General features: G+C 45.5%; 1 protein-coding gene across 1 annotated transcript in view; it reads right to left on the minus strand.

The window, feature by feature from the left end:
• The window catches only part of UBE2Q2 (ubiquitin conjugating enzyme E2 Q2), a 64,089-nt gene extending 48,595 nt beyond the window's left edge, over nucleotides 1–15,494 (minus strand). The window contains exon 1 of the mRNA XM_036735927.1: nucleotides 15,189–15,494. Within this exon, the coding sequence (XP_036591822.1) occupies nucleotides 15,189–15,362 (174 nt within the window). The 5' untranslated portion in view covers nucleotides 15,363–15,494. The remainder of the gene's footprint in view (nucleotides 1–15,188) is intronic.
• Nucleotides 15,495–18,540: the final 3,046 nt, after the last annotated feature.

Genomic DNA, 18,540 nt, shown 5'->3' on the forward strand with positions numbered 1-18,540 from the left:
CAAAACTACATTTTAATCTAATTTTTTCAAGCTCCCTTAAGAGGGGAATTTTAAGTTCATTTACATATATGGTATAAATTGTTCAAAACTTGGAGACACAGGATCCTGAAGAACACAGAAACATCACAAAAGTAAATGATGTGGAACATGTTTCTTCCCACGGTCTTCTGGGCTAAGCTTGCTCCAACCAAAGCCCTGGTAGGGGTTTAGGTACAATATGAGGACAAAATGAGATACTCCTAAGTCACCAACAATTAACAAAAGAAGCCTTCCTGGGCTGCAGCAGGGGAGGGTGTTCCTCTGAGTTTCTCACCCAGGTTTGCCAGCCAAACCTCAAAGCCAGGCTGAAGCCCCCATGGATATTTTAAATCCAGTAACCAGAAGTGACGTAAACCACTTGAATTCTTAGTCCCCTAAGCCAAGTGAATCCCAAGGATGGCCCCAATATCTTTTAAGAGCCCAACCTGCATGGGAGCAGGAAACTTAGGATTTTGCAGCCAACACACAAAGGTAATTATGGTAGAACCCGAGTATTCAAAGAAAAACTTCTATAAAATTATCTCTCTTCTTACTCTGGAGTCAATTTGCACAGCCCTAGTCCCATCTTCTCAGAAGACCAAGTGAACAGAAAATGAATGAAAACTATTCATCTTAACATCGCACTGGATCATAATTGATAATAAAGTAACTGCTTACATTAACTAGAACTGATTTTTTTAAATGAGTGTTTTCTTTCTTCAAAAAAGAACAAGTTCAGCTTTGTAAAAAGGCCCAGCATTAGATAACCACAAATATATTCATACCAAATGAGTCGCTAACTGATTTCGCCAGCCATATGCTTTTTGGAATGAAGAAATGAAACAAAGCCTATCGAGCCTTCACTGAGTCTTCCCTGACGTGTGGCCATGTTCTCTTCATGTCCCAAGCACCATGAGAACAATAATGCCACATAGACCAGCCTCTTCTGCCCAGCGCCACATCCACAGCACTCTCGGCAGCACAGGCCTGGAGGGGCCCGAGACTTGAGCACAAAGAAAAGCCAGGAGAGGATCTGCGGCTGATGCCAACACCCAGACACCTGAACGACAGCCATGGAGGGAAGAACGGCGCTTTCCTTCATTTCTTCTAGACAGCACATTTCCTCTAGTTCTAGTTAAATGTAGACTAAGTGGGTTTCAGTCAGAAGCACGGAGAGCAGCAGAGGCCAGACACCACAATGGACACACCAACGGACACACACTGGGAGCCAGAGACCTCTCTCAGGAACCTGTGGCACCATTTAACTTCATCTGTAAAATGAGGGTGTAGGACTCGATGACCTCTACCATCCGTCCAATTCAAAATCGATGGTTTCTGAATCCACAGGATGCTAGAGATGGACCTTGGAGATTATCTACGCCAATCCTCTCATGCTGCACATGAGGAACCTGATACACAGTCAGAGGGATCTGAACAAACTCACACAGCCAGTCTGAGACACAACTAGAACCCGGTTCTCCTTTGTCCCAATCTAGCCTTTTTCTTCCCTAAGAAACTAAGCTCATATTTATCAAAGAATATAGTTTAGTTAGAAGCTCAAGTGGGATAACACACTAAAACGTAATTTAAAACTAAGTAGAGGTCCCAGGGGAGGAAGTAAGGTTCCAAATGGTTACATTCAACAATTTTAAGTCGACAAGCATTTATCACAGAACTTAGAAGGAAGAGACCATCTAGGCCAATCCATACCTGCAAGGAATCCCCATCATAACATTGCCGACAAGTGGTCATACACCAATTTGGGAAGACCTCCAGTAAAGAAGGCTAAGTTCTTTTTACAAGCTCGGCCTCGGCGATTTCCCTGACCATTGTTCCTGGCTCTGCCGTTCCGGAGCCCTCCTGCACATGAAAGCCCCTCAAACACCTGAATACAGATCTCATCTCCTACCACCCCTCCCTTCCAACAGTTATCTCTTCACCTGACCTTATGTGACCTTTCCTATCCTCTGGATAATCTCCAAACTCAATAGTTTTCTCAAACTGTGGTACACCGAGACTGGATCTGGCTCACGGCAGACTACAGAGGGACTCTCTGGAAGCGATGCTTCTCTTAACACAGCCCAAGCTGCCAACTATCTTCTATAGCGTCCACATCATAGTGGTGACTCAGACTCCAGCCTACAGTCCACTGAAAGGCCCAGATCAGTTGTATACAGTACCTAGATGCATGGAGCTGCTCCAGGTACTGAGGATGCAAAGTCAGACAGGGCACAGGCCCTACTCAAAGGTTTCATAATCTAACGCAGGAGGGAAGGGGAGAAAGACAGGAAGAGAATTGCACAAATAACTAGGATGCTACGATGCAAGAAAGATACAGGAGAGACCAAACTAAGTGCAAAGCCAGAGTCAAGGCAAACTGCTATGAGTAATTTGAAACTTTAAGAGGGTGGGGGAAGGATTCTGGGAAAGCTTCATGGAGGTGACTAACAAGCTACGGTCAACTGAATGAAAGAGCAGGCAGAGGAAAATTCAGTAACAGCCCAAATTCTAGCTACAAAACCATAGCTCCTTTGGCTCATCTGAGACTCTAGGGAGAGACCCTTACCATGCATAAGAACTTCACAATAGCTTAATCCTCTCTGACCTCACAAAACTTGGCAATATTGTTTTACAGAGATAACTGCACCTGCTAACATTAGTTTGCCTAGTCATATTTTCTTCTAACAAATCAGCTATGTTAGGCAGGGTCAGCCCAGAGGCAGAATCATTTATATTATACTCCACTCTCATAGTGGAAAAGCTGATACCTAAAAATACCATTTTCCAGAAGGACAAACAAGGAAGGAAGGTCCACGTAAGCACCGAAAAGAGGAGAAGAGGCACCACAGGGTAGGGGGGACGGCACTGTCCAGGAGGGAAGGAGTTCAGTTTGGCTCTATGGTATAGTGTGAGTAGATGCATAACAGAGGGAGAGAAAAGGAAGGTGGAAGCAGATTACAGAAGGTCTTGAATGCCAAGCAAAGGATCATAAATTTTACTTGGTAAATAATAAGGAACCCAATATTTTTAGCAGAGTAATCTATATACAAATATGTTTATTATGACAGCAATAAAAAAAAAAGATGGATCTGAGCAAGAGAGAGCAGTGTTAACACAAAGAATTATGAGGTGGTTACTACAAAGACAATAATCTAGGCTGGTGGCAATGAAGGCCTGGAGTGGACATCGGGGGGGGGTGGGGTGGGGTTGGGGTAGAAATCTCAGGGAAGCTTCAGTGGTGGAACTGATGAGCTGTCCCCTAGTTGGGTATGAGAGAAGGAGCCTCTGGTCATAGCTGAATGGGGCAGGAAGAAAGGTGAGCATATGGTTTGAGGCTGGTGGGATATCTAAATGAAGGTGGTCTCAAGGCAATTACTACAGGTCTACAGATCAAGAAGAGGTGAGCCCTATTAGTCAACAAAAGTCAAATGAACATACAAAATAATAACCTTATGATCATGGCTCTAGAGCTAGAAAGGACCTCAGAGACCAACCAATTCCCTCATTTTGCAGATGAAGAAGCTGAGGCCCAGAGAGATTCAGTTATTTGTCCAAGGTAAAAGGGATAGTAAACCTCAAAAGCAGGATACAAAGCATCCTTGGCCTCCAAAGCCAAAGTCCTTTCTACTGTGCCATGCCTGAAACCTTTAAGAGGAAGAACTAAGTGAATTAAAGATAGTAAGCAAACAAAATGCTCTGGTTATGTGCCGTTCCCTCCCACCCAAGCCTGCCCAAAATTTTAACACATTTGGCCCATTTTCCTTTTCTAAAAGATATACCTGTAGTTGCTGCATTTATAATTCCAGTGACTTCAATTTGCAACACCTTGTATAGGTTCTTCCTTATTTCCTCACATGCTTCATTTTGATCAATTCTTAAGAGTTCCATAATTCATTATATTAATTTACCACACTTATTCAGCCATTCTCCAATTCTTGGACATATATGTTGTCTCCACTTTTTTGCTATTACAAATACCAGTTATGAGTGTTTTTGTATGTGTGGATTCTTTTTTAAAAAGTTTTGGGGATAGAGTCCTAACATTTGAATTGCTGGGTCAAAGTGGTATTAACAGTTTTGTAACTTCCTGTACAACACTGTCTAAAATGTTTCTAAGAGTCAGTCCGTCATTTGATGTATTTTAATGCCTGTTTTCATATAGTCCTGAGATATAAATCTTAGAGTCATATGAACTAAAGTGATAGGAATGAATACAAGTGCAAAGGGAAGGTGAGAGAAGAAAAAAAGGGTCAAAAGCCAGAACCATGGGAACCTCTAACCCAGGCCTCCTGAACCCCAAAGTCCCACCGTTCCTGTGGCACAAGAATGTCCATTTATAAGGCTCCCAGTAATAAAGGCTTTTTCTTAAAAACTGAGGACAAAACAAAAAGTAAAAATGAAAACACCAAAGCAAAATCAGAGGGCTCCTTCCTAAGAGAGGTGGAGCAATGATGTCATCGGTCCTCTTCCAACATGAAGAAGCAGCTCAGTGGAGAAAAGGTCTGGGGTACGCAGGGCTCTCCTCTCACTAAGTCTCTTTACTACCCCAGGCCAATGGGCTTAGGTCCCAGGAGCTTCCTCACCCCGACAGCTCTAGGCTAATGAACTGACAGGTTTATTACCTATCCAGAATCCCAAGTAAGCTGGGGCGTTGCTCAAGGCTAACTGAGTAAATACCAGGATGTTTGAAAGGTCACTGACTACAGGATTTACCTGGTCTGGAAACCTCAAGAACTCGATTCTGACATCTCTAGACTTCCACATACCAAATGCAATAATTCAGAACAAAGAAAGCATTGCTCTCATGGCAAAAATCAGCACAATTGCCAGGCACAAAGCTCAATTTCTGGCACCTTTCCAATGGGTTGTGATGACTCCAGTTGATACTTTTATTAGCTCTTCAGGAATAAAAAAAAATAGCTAAAACCAGTTTACAAACTATTGTAGGTGGCAATTAAGACAACTTTTAAAATTATGTTGCTCAAGAAAATGGGTGGCCAAATTACCAGGTGGTATAGGAGAAAAAAAAAGAAAACATGAGAATATTCACACTCGATTGGATCCATGACCTTATCCTCGGTGTGGGCAATTCTCTCCAGGATTCAGATTATGCTGCTCCACGCTTACCCATTGTAGTCAAAACTTCTGCCAGGTCCACCTGATGAGCTAGAAAACTGCAAGGTCTTCCTCTTTCTCTTGACATCAGAAGTATAACAGTGGAACGTATGTGCTGTCCAGAGGTTACTTCTCAGTCTAGTCAGGTAGATAACTCAACTACAATTTTAAAATTTCCCAATGACCAACAAGTCATTCAATAAACAGTGATTAAGATATAAAAGTTGGTACCTGATACAGCTCATGCTTTGGGAATATCTGAAGGGCTTTTATGTGGAAAAGAGCAAAACTAGCTAAGAGCCATAGACAGATGTTGCAGTGAGGCAACTTAAGAATAAACTGCCTGACAAATGTCCACAAGCAGAAGGGCCTGCCTTGACAAACAGTGAGCTTGCTCATCACTGGAGGTCTTCAATGGATGAAGAACCGCTTGCTAGGGATGTTACAGAGAGGATTCTTACTCAGGTAGAGGCAGACGACGAGACCTCTTATATTCTATTCTACGTGAGCAGGAAACTCAGTGTTTGCTATGACCAAAGACCACAACGGCAGAGATTATAAAGTTTTTAGAAAACAGGTCTAAAGATGAGAAAATAATTTTTTCAATACTCAGTATTAAGGAACAAAGATCATTTTAATTTCATTGTTGTGCCTTGAATCATTATGTGTAGGAAGATGGGAATTGAGAGAAAAGCGACCCAAAGCAGCATCCAGGAGAAAGCAGTAAGGACACAGCTGAAGAGAGTGACATGTCACAGCAAAAAGAATGATCCACTTCAGACTCTCTCTTGGGAGACAAGCCTAAAGGGAGCGGGCATGTTATTTTAGGAACCACAAGACATGGCCTCTGCTTATCCAGCTCACAGCATCCCCAGTCCAGCGTCTTATTTCCAAGTGACCTCTTTGTTAATCACTAAAATGAAACCTACTTGGGGCTCTCTTTTTTCCAGGGTTTCTAGGACAAACACAATTTACGGGGGGTTACACTTTTCATAAAAAAGAGGAAAAGGTCTTAGCCATCTGTTCTTTTCAGAGAAATCTACCTCCCCCAACACCAAGAAGAGTAACTAAAGAATCTGTCTATATAGTGTCACCTCTAAATCGTTTAGACTATTCACAATAAACATTCCTTCTGGACTAAACCATGGCCATTTATGGAGCTCAGTGCAAGGGGGAGAAAGAAGAAAAATGGAACTCCTGCTCCTGAGTCCATACTCTTAGTTCCTCTTTACTGCTCTAAGTAAACTACTTATCCTTAGTTTAAAGAGCAAGAAAACTGAAGAACGAAGATGGTGTAGTAAAGAGCTGGAGGACAGAGGAATTCCTCAGCAAGGATCCCACCTCTCCACTTCCTCCAAGGCCTTTCTGAGAAGTACTCTGCACAGTCTCTGGCAATGCCTAATAATAGTAATGATGATCATGGATCAACACTTTCTATTTTTACTGAACTTTGAAGTCTTAAAAGCCTTTTCACATAAATTATCTCATTTGATCCCCATGATAATCTTACAAGGTAGACTAAGCAGGTATTAACCACTTCCATTTCACTGCTTTGCCTAAGGCAGGGATTCTTAACCCGGGGGCAGTGAATTTGGTTTGAAAAAATACTTTGATGATTATATTTCAACAGGATGGATTTCCTTTGCAATCCTATGTATTTTATGCATTTGAAAATTATTCTAATAAGGGGTCCAGAGGCTTCACCATGCTGCTAAAAGGGTTGATAAACATAAGAAAGGATAAGAAACCTTGGCCTAAGGTTACAGGGTTTTAGACCCAGATAGTCTAACCAACCCAATGAACTAACATTTTCATAACACATAATCTTGAAATAAAAGAAAATAGAGGAATAAAAAACTGATTAACAGCTCTTTATAGTCTTTTACTTAGAAAAGGATTTCTGCTGGGCAAACAATAACAAATGAAGATTAGCCTATTTGTCATCTTGGTTGCAAGGTCTGATGACCGAATCTATCACATGCCCCCTTCCAATCATCTCTAGATTTTCAAAAGTACAGCAATTTATTGACATAATAATTAAGATTCCTGCTCACGTAATCTCAGAGATCATCAAGTCTTATGTGAACAGGAAACGTCTTCTCTACCATCGCCAATCGGTACTCATTCACTAGGTCTTCAGGTCTTTTGGCCCTTTCCACTTTGGATAGCTCCTTAAATTCAGCTGAAACATCTCTGTCCTTGGGAGCTAAGTAGAACAAACTAATCACTCTTCCATACGATTGTCCTTCCAATACTTAATGTCAACCATCATTCCTCCTAAATCTTCTCTTCCTAAAGATAATTTCTACAGTTCCTTTAACGAGTAATCACATGCCTTAGTTTCCCATCCAACTTGCCATTCTGATTTCACTTCTCTGGACACACTCCAGTTTAATGTCTTTCCTTTATTAACTATCCTGCTCACCTCCTGAGGTTGTGGGTAAATAAAAAACATGTGATAATTTTTTGGAAAACTTTCAAGTGCTACACAAATTTAAGGTTTTTTATTAATTAGGATTAGTAGCATTATTAGGGGATGTGCTCTAACTAGTAGAGACTGCTATAGAACTATCACCTCCCTTCTTCTGGGCACTATGATTCCGGCCTGTGATTTTCCCACTTCCACACCTTTGTTCACATCCTCCCTTACCTCATGAAAACTTTCTAGCCTTTCAGACAAGTCACTTAACCCCTTCAAGTCATAGTTTCCTCATCTGTAACACAGGGATAATAATAGCACCTACCTCACAGGGTCATTGTGAGAATCAAATGAAAACGTTCCCCTTCCCCTCTCCGCCCCGCCAAAAAAACTTTGCAAACCTTGAAAAGCTAAACCAATGCCAGCTCTTATGACACTACTCTTACCCTTGGCTCTGACCTCTCTCCACTATGGGAAGGAGATCAAATGCTGATTGAAGTAGTTTCTGGGCTATTTCAGTCTCCTAGTTTTGGTGATCTCTTTAAAACAGTTAAGATTCCACAGAGGATAATTATTCCCTTAGTACATTTACCTTGGATCGGCACTCCAGACAGAGAGCAGGGCCCAGAACTGACTGGGAGGAGGAAACAAGCCCAAGGCATATGTGAGAAACTGGGCTGTGCTTTCAATGATCCCAAGCTGCTCCCTCTCAAAAAAGCGCATCTGTTGCAGCCCAGTTATCTCCCAGTGAGGCTCTAGGGCTGAGAATCATGGCACACCCTGATTTCAGAATAATCACCATGGCAGGTAATAAAAGTGTCTAAATGGGATGCAGAGTATTGCCAAGAATGGCTCACACAGAGAAAATGGTGCGAAGGCCAAGATGGAATGTGGCACAAGTGGAAAGAGCCCTGCCTCTGCAGCCAAGGACGCTGGCAGCATGTGGCCTGTTGCATACCATTTCATCCCTCTGGGCCTCAGCTTCCTCATCTATAAAATGGGGGGCTTGGAATAAACAAAGTGAAGGAAAGCCAAGAAACAATCAAACACAGGAGTCAAATGTTCCAGAAGACCCCCACAAAACTACTGCAACGTGACGACCTCTGGAGGGTTAGACCAGAACCTCCCAGTATTTACAGCATCATTTAAATGGATAGACAACCTCAGCAGAAAAGGTCACATCAATAAAAAATCAAACAGGGAAAACAACAGAAAGGGATTCCCTTCAGATCCATGATTTTGAGTACAATTCGTAACCAAACAAAAAATGTTTGGTTATGATCACAAAAGACAAAATAGGCCACTTTGAAATAAAAAGATTTTGTACCAACAAAAACCAATGTAAGTAGAATATAAAGAGAAAATGTCAGTTGGAGGGAAAAAAATCTTCACAATATCTAAAAAGTCTAATGGCCAAGATGTAGTGTGAACTGACAAAAATGAAGAGCAAATCTCTGATAAGTGGTCAAAAGAGAGGAACAAACGTTTTTCAAAAGAAATGGAAACTATCACTGAGTATATAAAAACCCCTCCAAATAACCAATAAGAAAAATGTAGATTAAAACTTTAATGCTTCACTTCATAACTGACAAACTGGCAAAGAGAGAAACCGTCAATGCTGAAGCAGGGAATGGGGCGATAAACTAAATTATGTACTCCTGGTGGTGCTATTAAGTGCTTTAACCATTCTGGAAAAAAAGTCTACAAATGAGATATGACTTGGTGCCCTTTGATCCAACAATTTCACTACTATAAAGCCGGGCCAGGCTTTGGTAGAAAGTTCCCACACCCAATGTGCCTACCTAAAATACCATTTATCACCCTTCTGAGGCACACTGCTCACAGAATTCAAGTCAAACTACTCTGCCTGTTACTGAATGCTCTCCAATCATCTCCCACTCTCCTGACTATTCAATATTAAACTTCTGATACACTTAGACCATATCCTTCATGTCACACTCTCCTCACTGTCATCCTTTTCCCATTCCTGGAACATGCCATGCCCCTTCCTGTTTACCATTATAAATCCTACACTTCTTTCTAAATCCAGCTCAGCCTCCTCTCTTTCAGGGAAGGCTTCCCAGACTAAGCCTGGCCCAAAGGACTGCAGACTACAAAGTGAGGTCTAAATCCAGCCTGCCTGAGAACAAACAGGCAGCAAGTTAGCCTGTAGGCCAGTTTGCCAACCCCTGCCTTAGCACACAATTATTTTTACTTTAGTTTCTCAAGTGTTTTGAGACTTATTAACTAGAAGGTAAGTAAGTAAATGGGAAGGAATTCCCACCCTCTCATTTTACAGATGAGGAAACTGAGGCCCAGAATGAAAAAAATTCATTTAAACCAACATTAAACAAATGTGCAATGACTTATGGAAAGTACTAGATGACAAAAATAAAAGTCTCTGTCCTGTTTATAATATAATAGCTCATAATGATAATATTAAGATGAATGACATGGGATTCACTATGGAAGAGTTCATTTATTGAGGAGGAAAAACCAAGTAAGGCTTTAAGGAAGCAGTTAGCATTTGCGCTGGGCTTCGAAGGAAGAAAAAGACTGTCAGGCAGAGGAGACCATTCTACACAGGGAGAAAGGGCTTCTAGAAAACACATAAATGTAAAAGGTGAGAGCATGAGATCAAGTTGTCTTACCAAAAGCAGGAAAAGTAGTGAGGCCTATTCTAAGGGCAGGCTTGGGGTAGTGGGACTTGAACAAGGGTGTGGGGTCGAGACTTGGAGAGGGGAAAACATAAGGAAGAAGAAAAGAGGCAGAATCACAGGCCTTGGCATACCGGTGGGAGGGGCAAGAGAACCAGAGTCAAAGGTGATGGCCATCTCCAACCTGGGTAACTAGAAGGATGGGGAAACCATCCACTCAAACAGGCAGACTGAGGTGAGACGTTTGGGAGGAGGGGATTGATGAGTTTACACTGCGGACAGGTTGAACGTTGAGGTGAAAGCTAGAAACCAGGCTGAGCTCTTCCCAGCATCTGCGTAACTGAAGTGGACCAAGCAGAGGGAGCAGGGACCTAACTTGGAGGGAGACCCTAGGAGGCAGAAAAGAAACCACAGAAGGAAAAGGAGAATTCAGTTCTATCTATATTTATTAAGCATTTACTACATGCAAGCTAAAGTCAAAACCAAAACAAAAACAAGCAGACAGACTGCCCTTAACAAGTTTACACAGGCCCATAAGTATGTAAATAAAAGGTAATTTGAGGTGGTGACAAAGCACAAATGGGGGAATTAGGAAACTGAATCACTCAATGCTCAGTATTTATTAAGCACCTACTGAAGATGTACAAAGGCGCGTAGTGAAACAAGCAGAAGCAGCCACCATGTATTAAATTTTCCTGTGTGTCTGAGAGGGGTATTCTGCTCTTGTTTTTCAAGGATGACAGAAGTGTGGTAATGTACAAGGGCTAGACATGGCCAATTCTGCCTCAACTATTCACCAGTCGTGTGACCTCTCATCATTAAGCCTCATCCAGAGGATGGCACATGCCAGGCAAACCACCTGACGACCTCTCCCTTCAGACCCAGATAAGCCTTCGGCAGAACACTGACCTCTAGACCAATTCCACTTCCAACCCAAGCCCCAAAGCCATCACTGGGGGAGAAATCACTGTGGAAAAGGACCCACCATCCTTGCCACCACCACCACCAACCTTTAACCAAGTACCAATGATGGCAGGGAAGCCCAAGAGCACTGGGAGTGGCAGCATCCCCTGGACTACAGTGGTGCTTCCCACAGCTCTCAAAGCCTTCAGTCCTGCAAAGATACAGCCTAGCAGCTTCTTCTATGAGTTCTGAAGCCACATCTACTGAAGCCCCAGAAAAGGAAGTTCTCATCAAAGTCTCTGGCCCACTGAACGATTCAACACCAGATATGGATATGATTTTATCAGTAGAAGTAACGTTAAATATGATACATTCTCATCTGCTTTGCCAAGACCACCAGACTTTGAGACTTTTCCATTGGCTTTCTGGTGGAAACCTTCTATGTATTGTCTCCCCCATTAGAATGTGAGCTTCTTGGGGTCAGGGACTTACTTTTCTATTTATATCCCCAGGGCTTTGCACACAGTAAGCACTTAATAAATGCTTTTTTCATTCATTCACTTATTTAACTGTAAAATGGAGACAACAGCAACTACTTCACAGGGTTGCAGTGAGTATCAAATGAGATAATTCTACCCAGAGTTTTACAATCTCAAAGCACTATCTAAATGTGAACTATTATGGCTACCTAAGTATTCAGGCAGAAGGAAAGGAATGAGTAAAATAGGAAAGACTGAAGATGGGACAATTAAAAAAAGACTGGATGAAGCAGGAATTTGCGTTCCGTCTCCATTGTGCTACAAATGACAATGTAAGTAAAGCACCAAACAAGTGTCAGGTGGTAGTGGTAGCATTGTATGACATTAGTCAAGTCACTTAATCCTGTTAGATCTCAGTTTCCTCATCAGTAAAATCAAGGCGTTGTCTTAGAAGACTGCCACGGTCCCTCCTTTCCAGATGTGATAATTTACAAATCTAAGATGAAAGAGAATGATGGTGTGAATTCAAAGAGTATGATGAAGAACGGCAGATGAGATCAAGGGCACAGGTTTAGAGGTTAACTCTGGCAAGGACGAAGACCCACTTCATCATCTGAGAAGAGAGGAAAGGGGAAAAAAGCAATCTGGGGTCATAATCTAAGGACCTTGAATTTTTAAGTAAAGTAAGAGGCGAAGTCCTCTTCTAAAGGTTTAGGGGAAGAAGACTTGGGATAGAACTGTGGACTGGAGTGAAGAGGCATTTTGGGTAAGGATGAGGGTAGTACAAATGTTGAAATGGATGCATTAGCAAAGTTTGTGGCGGAATGCTAAGCAGCAATGCAAGCAAGGATTAAGGACAAGGAGGATAGGACCCTTGCAAGAACAGGGATTGAAGGGCAGAACAGTGAATTTTTCTTTTTAACAACAATAAAAATTGGCTGATAATTGGGTCAAGAATAGGCAGAGATAAAAGCAAAGCCAAAATAGGGGTAATAGGCTTGAAGAAGGGGAAGAGTCAAAAGACAAAAGGTCACAGGGACCAAGAGAAGGCAAAGACATCAATTTCTCACAAATGGGAGAGCTAAAGAATGATGACGAGCTCCAATGTGTGACCTCCCTGGGAGGTGAAGCAGAGGATGACACAAGTCACATAAGTTGAAGAAGTTAAGGAACTGTGCCAGAAGTATGATCCAAATGGACACTATAACCCCTGCAAGTCTTCCTATTCCAATCTCCTATCTTCATCCAGGATAGCCGCCATGCCTAAGAGTATGGATAAAGGGCGATTGGTTTTTTCATGTTACCCTTCCTCCTTTATTTAAACAATAAGAGGCCCATAATATTTTATAAGAGTTTGGTATCCTCCCTCTCTCTGATCTCTCAGTGCTCTCCAAACTGTCTCCTTTGGCACAGACTCCCTCATGACATAGGCAGTGTAGCCCCCTGGTCTTTCCATCTTTGTCTTCCTTGGTGCATTTCTGCTTCCTCATCCAGCAGTCATTATGATGTTAGAACCCAAATGCTATCACTGTACTGCCACGGAGAGAGAAAAAAAAGGACTTAAAGATGCCTAGCAAAGCCCTTTTTGTTTTTTTGTCTGGTCGCTGTCTTTTTATTTTAAAACTCTCACAGGATCATGAGTGGGCTTACTTGGGTCTCCCACCATCCATTATCAAAGCTTCTGTCTGCCTCCGTCCTTAGCTACTTTATCAGTTGATACATCATCATTTTCCCCAATCCTCTTCTGTAAGCTTTCCAAGGGGAGTTTAGATTCTAAAGCATCACTGCCCTTGGGTGCCACGTTTTTCTGTTTAGCAAAAATCAAAGGTTTGCTAGCCAAGGTGTTTTCAACGATTATTTTGTCTCCTCGTTGTGACAACTGATTTACGCTGGCTAAACTTCCTGAGGAAATGGTGGTAGTCTGTGCCAATGTCTATTTTTTAAAATCCATTTCCCAGCTTTTAGAGCTTGTTAAAATAGGTCAGGTTGCTTGAATGGAGTTACCTCAATTACACTCTGTGTCTTCTCATTTTTATTCTCCTTTTTCCCCATGTCTGGAATTGATACTAACATTTTCTCTAATAGGCTGATAAACTGCCCACAGACAACTGTTTAAATGAACCTCACCCTGATGTAACCAGTCTTTTCCTGACTTTTTGAATATAATTTCATTTTTGCCAATGCATTTGTGGCCTCCCAACTCTAAAAAGTACTCATGAGGCATACATACAAATACGTTTGCATGTCATGCGAGACGCCTATGTTTGAGTCTTCCAGATAGCCTCTCAGTCTTAGACCCCAGCACAAGGCACTCCAAATCTCCAGTCCTGTCCCAGAAGCCTGCTCCCTTCATGGCCTTGGGCAAGTCACTAAGCTCCCTGGTTCCAGGGTCCTCCTCTGTAACAGGAGAGTAGGATCAGATGGCCCCAGCTCCAGGCCTCAGACCCAGTCAGGATGATGACAGGGGATGGAGTGGAATGTTGGCATGGTGGTGGAGGCCATTTATTACAGGATGACCAAGACAGAGTGTCTTCTAAGTTTGTTACAGCCAAATCTGAAACTAGTAACCCAGATCTCTCACCTTCTAGTAGCGCGGATAGAGAGCAGGATTCAGAAGTCAGGAAGACCTGAGCTCAAATTCTGCCTCAGACAATTACTAGCTGAGGAACCGGGGGCAAGCCACAGCCTCAGTTTCCTCACCTGTAAAATGGGGAGAACTGTTGCACCCCCTTCGAAGGGTTGTGGAAATTGAGTTAATGTATGTCAAGTATTTTTGCAAATCTTGGTTATTATAGCGTGAAATAGCATCACCCATCTCACACAGAACAGATCTGTCTACACAGGGCCTGGCAGTGTATGCGTATTGTGCATCCACACATACACACACGTGTACACACACACACTGAGAGACCCGACGCGCACACAGCACCGCCTTCAGCCCAGGGGCCGGAAGGTCACACGTCCAGCCTCAGCTCCTCCTCGGAAGGGGCTGAGAAGACCGAGATGCGCCTCCACCTCCCGCTAGGGTCTGCACAAAGCCCCCCACCCTCAAAAGTCTGCTCAGGATTAAAAGATAAAAGTTTGGGGCTGAGAACATCCATCGCTATCAAATCACAAACCCTGAACGATTAAAATAAAGAATGGGGAGAATCTCGGCAAAATCGGCGCAGTTCTCCACGGGGCCCACAAGTTCTCGTTCGCTCCAAATCAAGTCCTCGGCCGTCTCCCAGCGACCGTCCGGTGGGGGGGGGGCCTCCCCCACCCGGACCCTGACCCAGGCCCCGCCCGGGAGAACAGACCCAGGGCTCGCTAAAGCGCCCCCTTCCCCAGGGGCGCTGGCGGTTTTAAAGACAGGAGGCGGTGGTCGCCTATGCGGGAGGACCCCCGCGCTGGCTCCCCACCCCCCCCCCCAAGGCGGCGGGAAGCCAGAGGGCTTGTCTCCGGGGCGCGCCCCACCCACCCGGCCGGGGTCAGCCCGGGGCCGCCCCTCCCCCGCCCCCGGAGCCCCCGCCCCGGGCCCTGCGCGGCGGGGAGGCGGTTGGGGGCCGCGAGGCCCCGCCCCCCGCGGCGGGGGTCTCGGCCCCCGGCCCCGCTCACCGTGATGTTGCAGTGGATGGTGAGCGGCGGCGGGTGCGGGCTGCCCGGAGGCAGCAGCAGGAACTGGCAGTGCAGCTCGTCCAGCTTCCAGCTGACGATCCGGAACCGCTCGTGGTTCTTGTCGAAGATGGACTCCAGGAACTTCAGCTCGGCCTTGAGCCCTGACACCGACATCTTCGCCTCATCTCCGGGACGCGGGCAGGGGGAGCCCCGCCGTCCCGCCGCCGAGACCGCGATCGCCCCGCGCCCCGGCCTCCGGCCCTGCCCGGCCGGCCGCCTCGAAGATGGCGGGGGCGCCCGAGCCTGGGCTCGCGGCGGCCGCTCGGGTGGCGAGGTCGGCCTCGCTAACAGACCCCGCGACGCACGCGCCCCTTCCTGCGTCCGCTGCCCGCCCCCGCCCGCCCGGAGAGCCACGGAGCGCGACAGACGAGCAAGACCACCAGCCCGGCCCTGCCCTCCCCAGACCGCCCCGCCCCCTCCGCTCCTCGCGCACCCGGCGCGGGCGGCACGCACGGACACCCCGCCGGGCCCCGCCCCCACCCGCCTAGCCCCGCCTCCTCTCTGTCTCACCCAGTCTCCCTGCCCCCCACCTCGATCCAAGCCCCGCCTCCCCTCCGTCTCGTCCTATCTCTCCCCGCCCCCGCTCTTTGAGCCCCGCCTCCTCTTCGCTCCATCTCCCCGCCCCCACCTTCCGAGCTCTGTCTCACCCTACGTCTCAGCCCCACATCTACCAAGCAGAACCTCCTCTCACAGTGTCGCCCTATCTCCACCCTTCTAGTCCCGACGCCTGTCCAGCTCACCCTATCTCCCCTTCTCCTTCGTCCAAACTACGCCTCCGGCCCACCCTCTCCTCCCCTGCCCCGCCTCCTCCGCTCCGTACCTACCGCCCCGCCTCACTCCATTTCTCCCCGCCCCCGCCTTTCAAGCCCCGCCTCTTCTCTCCCCAACGCCTTTGCCCTTCCCACTTCCTTCCCCTCCCTCGTCCCCGCCCCCCGCCTTCCCCACCCTGCCAGACCTCTTTCCCTTCTTCCCTCACTCTCTAGGACCTTTCTATCTTCCATCCCCAGACCCCGCCCCCCTTCCTGTAGGCCCCCGGTCCCACGCTAGGGCCAGACCTTTCCCAGTAGCGCCCCCCTACCGCTTTCCACTTGTTTTACATTTTGGGGTCTACGACCCCACCTCTCCACTTCCAGAAACTGCTCCCCAATCCTCCCCCCACTTTTTAAAACCAAACCCCTCTTTCCCCATAATCTGCCCTAAATGAACCTTCACCTCCCCGCCTCTGCAGAACCCTCCCCTTCCCACTGCTCAGGGGACCCACCTGGGCCCCCCCCCCCACCTTTCTGAAGCAGACCCTTTCCTTACGGGACCCTGCCCCCCTCCCTCCGCACTCACCTGTCTAAAACCTGTAGGATGGGGGCGCTTTGTGGGCAGGGATGAACTCTGGCCTTTCCTTGTCCCTCCCTCGCTTATCGAAGTGTTTAGAAGCACTTAGTAAGCGCTTAATGAATGCTTGTCCACTTAGTTAGATCCCTGCTCTTTTTTCCAGCACCCAGCCTTTTCTCTCCACTTTGCAGGACCTCTTTGTCCCCCTTCCCCTTCCACTGGGAGCCCACGAGTACTTTCAAGACTGCTCCCCACCCTGTCTCCCCTTCTCTCATCATCCACCCCCTTTCTCCTCTCCTTCTTTGTATGAGTCCCATATTCCTGCATCCAACAGCCGTTTTCCATCAACATCAACAAGCATTTTTTAAGCACTTAATGTGTGCCAGATACTACCCTAAATACTGCTAATTTCAAAGAAAGGTAAAAAAAACGTCCCCGACCTCAAGGGTTCACCTTCTGAAGACCTAGAGTGTAAATGAAAGGTGATCTTGAAGATTTCTAATCACTTTCCAGGTGGCAAGGCTTCTAGCTGGGGTCATGCCTCTAGGTGTGGCAGCTTTGGGGACTCTGATCTGACCCTTTGCTGCCTGTGTGACCTTGGGTAGGTACCTTCTCTTTGTGCATCAGCTTCCCCACAAAGAGCATCTCCAAATCCAATGTTCCTAGTTTATTTCTGATCTCACCCCAGGGGCAGGTGTGCAAGATGTCTCTAACTAGCTGCCCCTACCCTTCACTTCTCTGGGCTTCATTCTCCTCCCTGAAATGAGCGAGTTAATAACAAAAGCTGGAAGAACATTACATCCATCATCTCACCTGAGTCTCACCACTCTGCCAGATAGGGACTGCAGGTGTTGTTATTATTAATAACGAGGAAAGTGAAGATTAGAGAGATGAAACTACTTGTCCGAGGTCACACAGCTAATAAATAGGACATATAGAACTCAAAGTGTATGTGTGTTCTCCTCTATTAGAATGGAAGCTATTAGTGCAGGCCACACAGTGGACACATCAGCCCTGGAGTCAGGAGGAGCTGAGTTCAAATTCGACTTCAGACACTGTGTGACCCTGTACAAGTCACTTAACCCCGATTGCCTCCAAAAAAAAAAGAATGTAAGCTACTTGAGGGCAGGCATGTTATAATTATAGTCTTAGTACTTATCACAATAGCTGACACATAGTAAATGCTTAATGCTCTTTTTTTTGTCAAGTCAGCAAACATTTTATTAAGCAAAAGACAGTCCCTGCCCTCAAGAAGCTCCCAGTCTAATGGAGGAGACAACCATTTACAAAGAAGATTTAGACAGGATAAATTGGAGATAATCCCAGAGGGCAGGTATTTGCTTTAAGAAGGGGTAAGCAAGGTTTTCCCTCCGAAGATAGGAATTTGACAAGGACTTGATTCAACAAAAAGCCCTGTCCCAAGGGAAGTGGGGTACCTTGGTAGATGGTGGATTTCCTTTCATTAGAGATTTTTAAGCAAAGACTCTTGGGCCATCTCCAGTCATCCTGATCTATATCTGGCCACTGGACCCAGATGGCTCCGGAGGAGAAAGTGAGGCTGGTGACTTGGCACAGCCCTCACTTAAATCCAATGCACTGGCAAGTCAAGGCATCACCACCCCAATGTCATGGTCCTCTTCAAGAATGAAGGACAAACCACAACCACAACAAGCAAAGACTGGATGACCCCTTGTCAGGTCTGTTATGACAGGGATTCATTTATGAGTATAGGTTGTATTCTATGGCCTCTTAAGCCACTTCTAACCCTAAAAGTATGGGATTCTGTAAGACAAAATATTAAATGCACAGGTGTTTTATAAGTGACTTCTGACTATTGGTCTCTTACGTGGGCATATGCACGTGATGTGCCAACTTTGCCTGGGCATGTCCTAATGTCTCAAAAAATGGCATTTAGTGCCTCATTTTTGTATTTTTAAATAATGTTTAGATGTTAATTAAAAACACA

The sequence above is a fragment of the Trichosurus vulpecula genome, chromosome 8 (assembly GCF_011100635.1).
Source record: "Trichosurus vulpecula isolate mTriVul1 chromosome 8, mTriVul1.pri, whole genome shotgun sequence".
In the NCBI taxonomy this organism is placed as follows: domain Eukaryota; kingdom Metazoa; phylum Chordata; class Mammalia; order Diprotodontia; family Phalangeridae; genus Trichosurus; species Trichosurus vulpecula.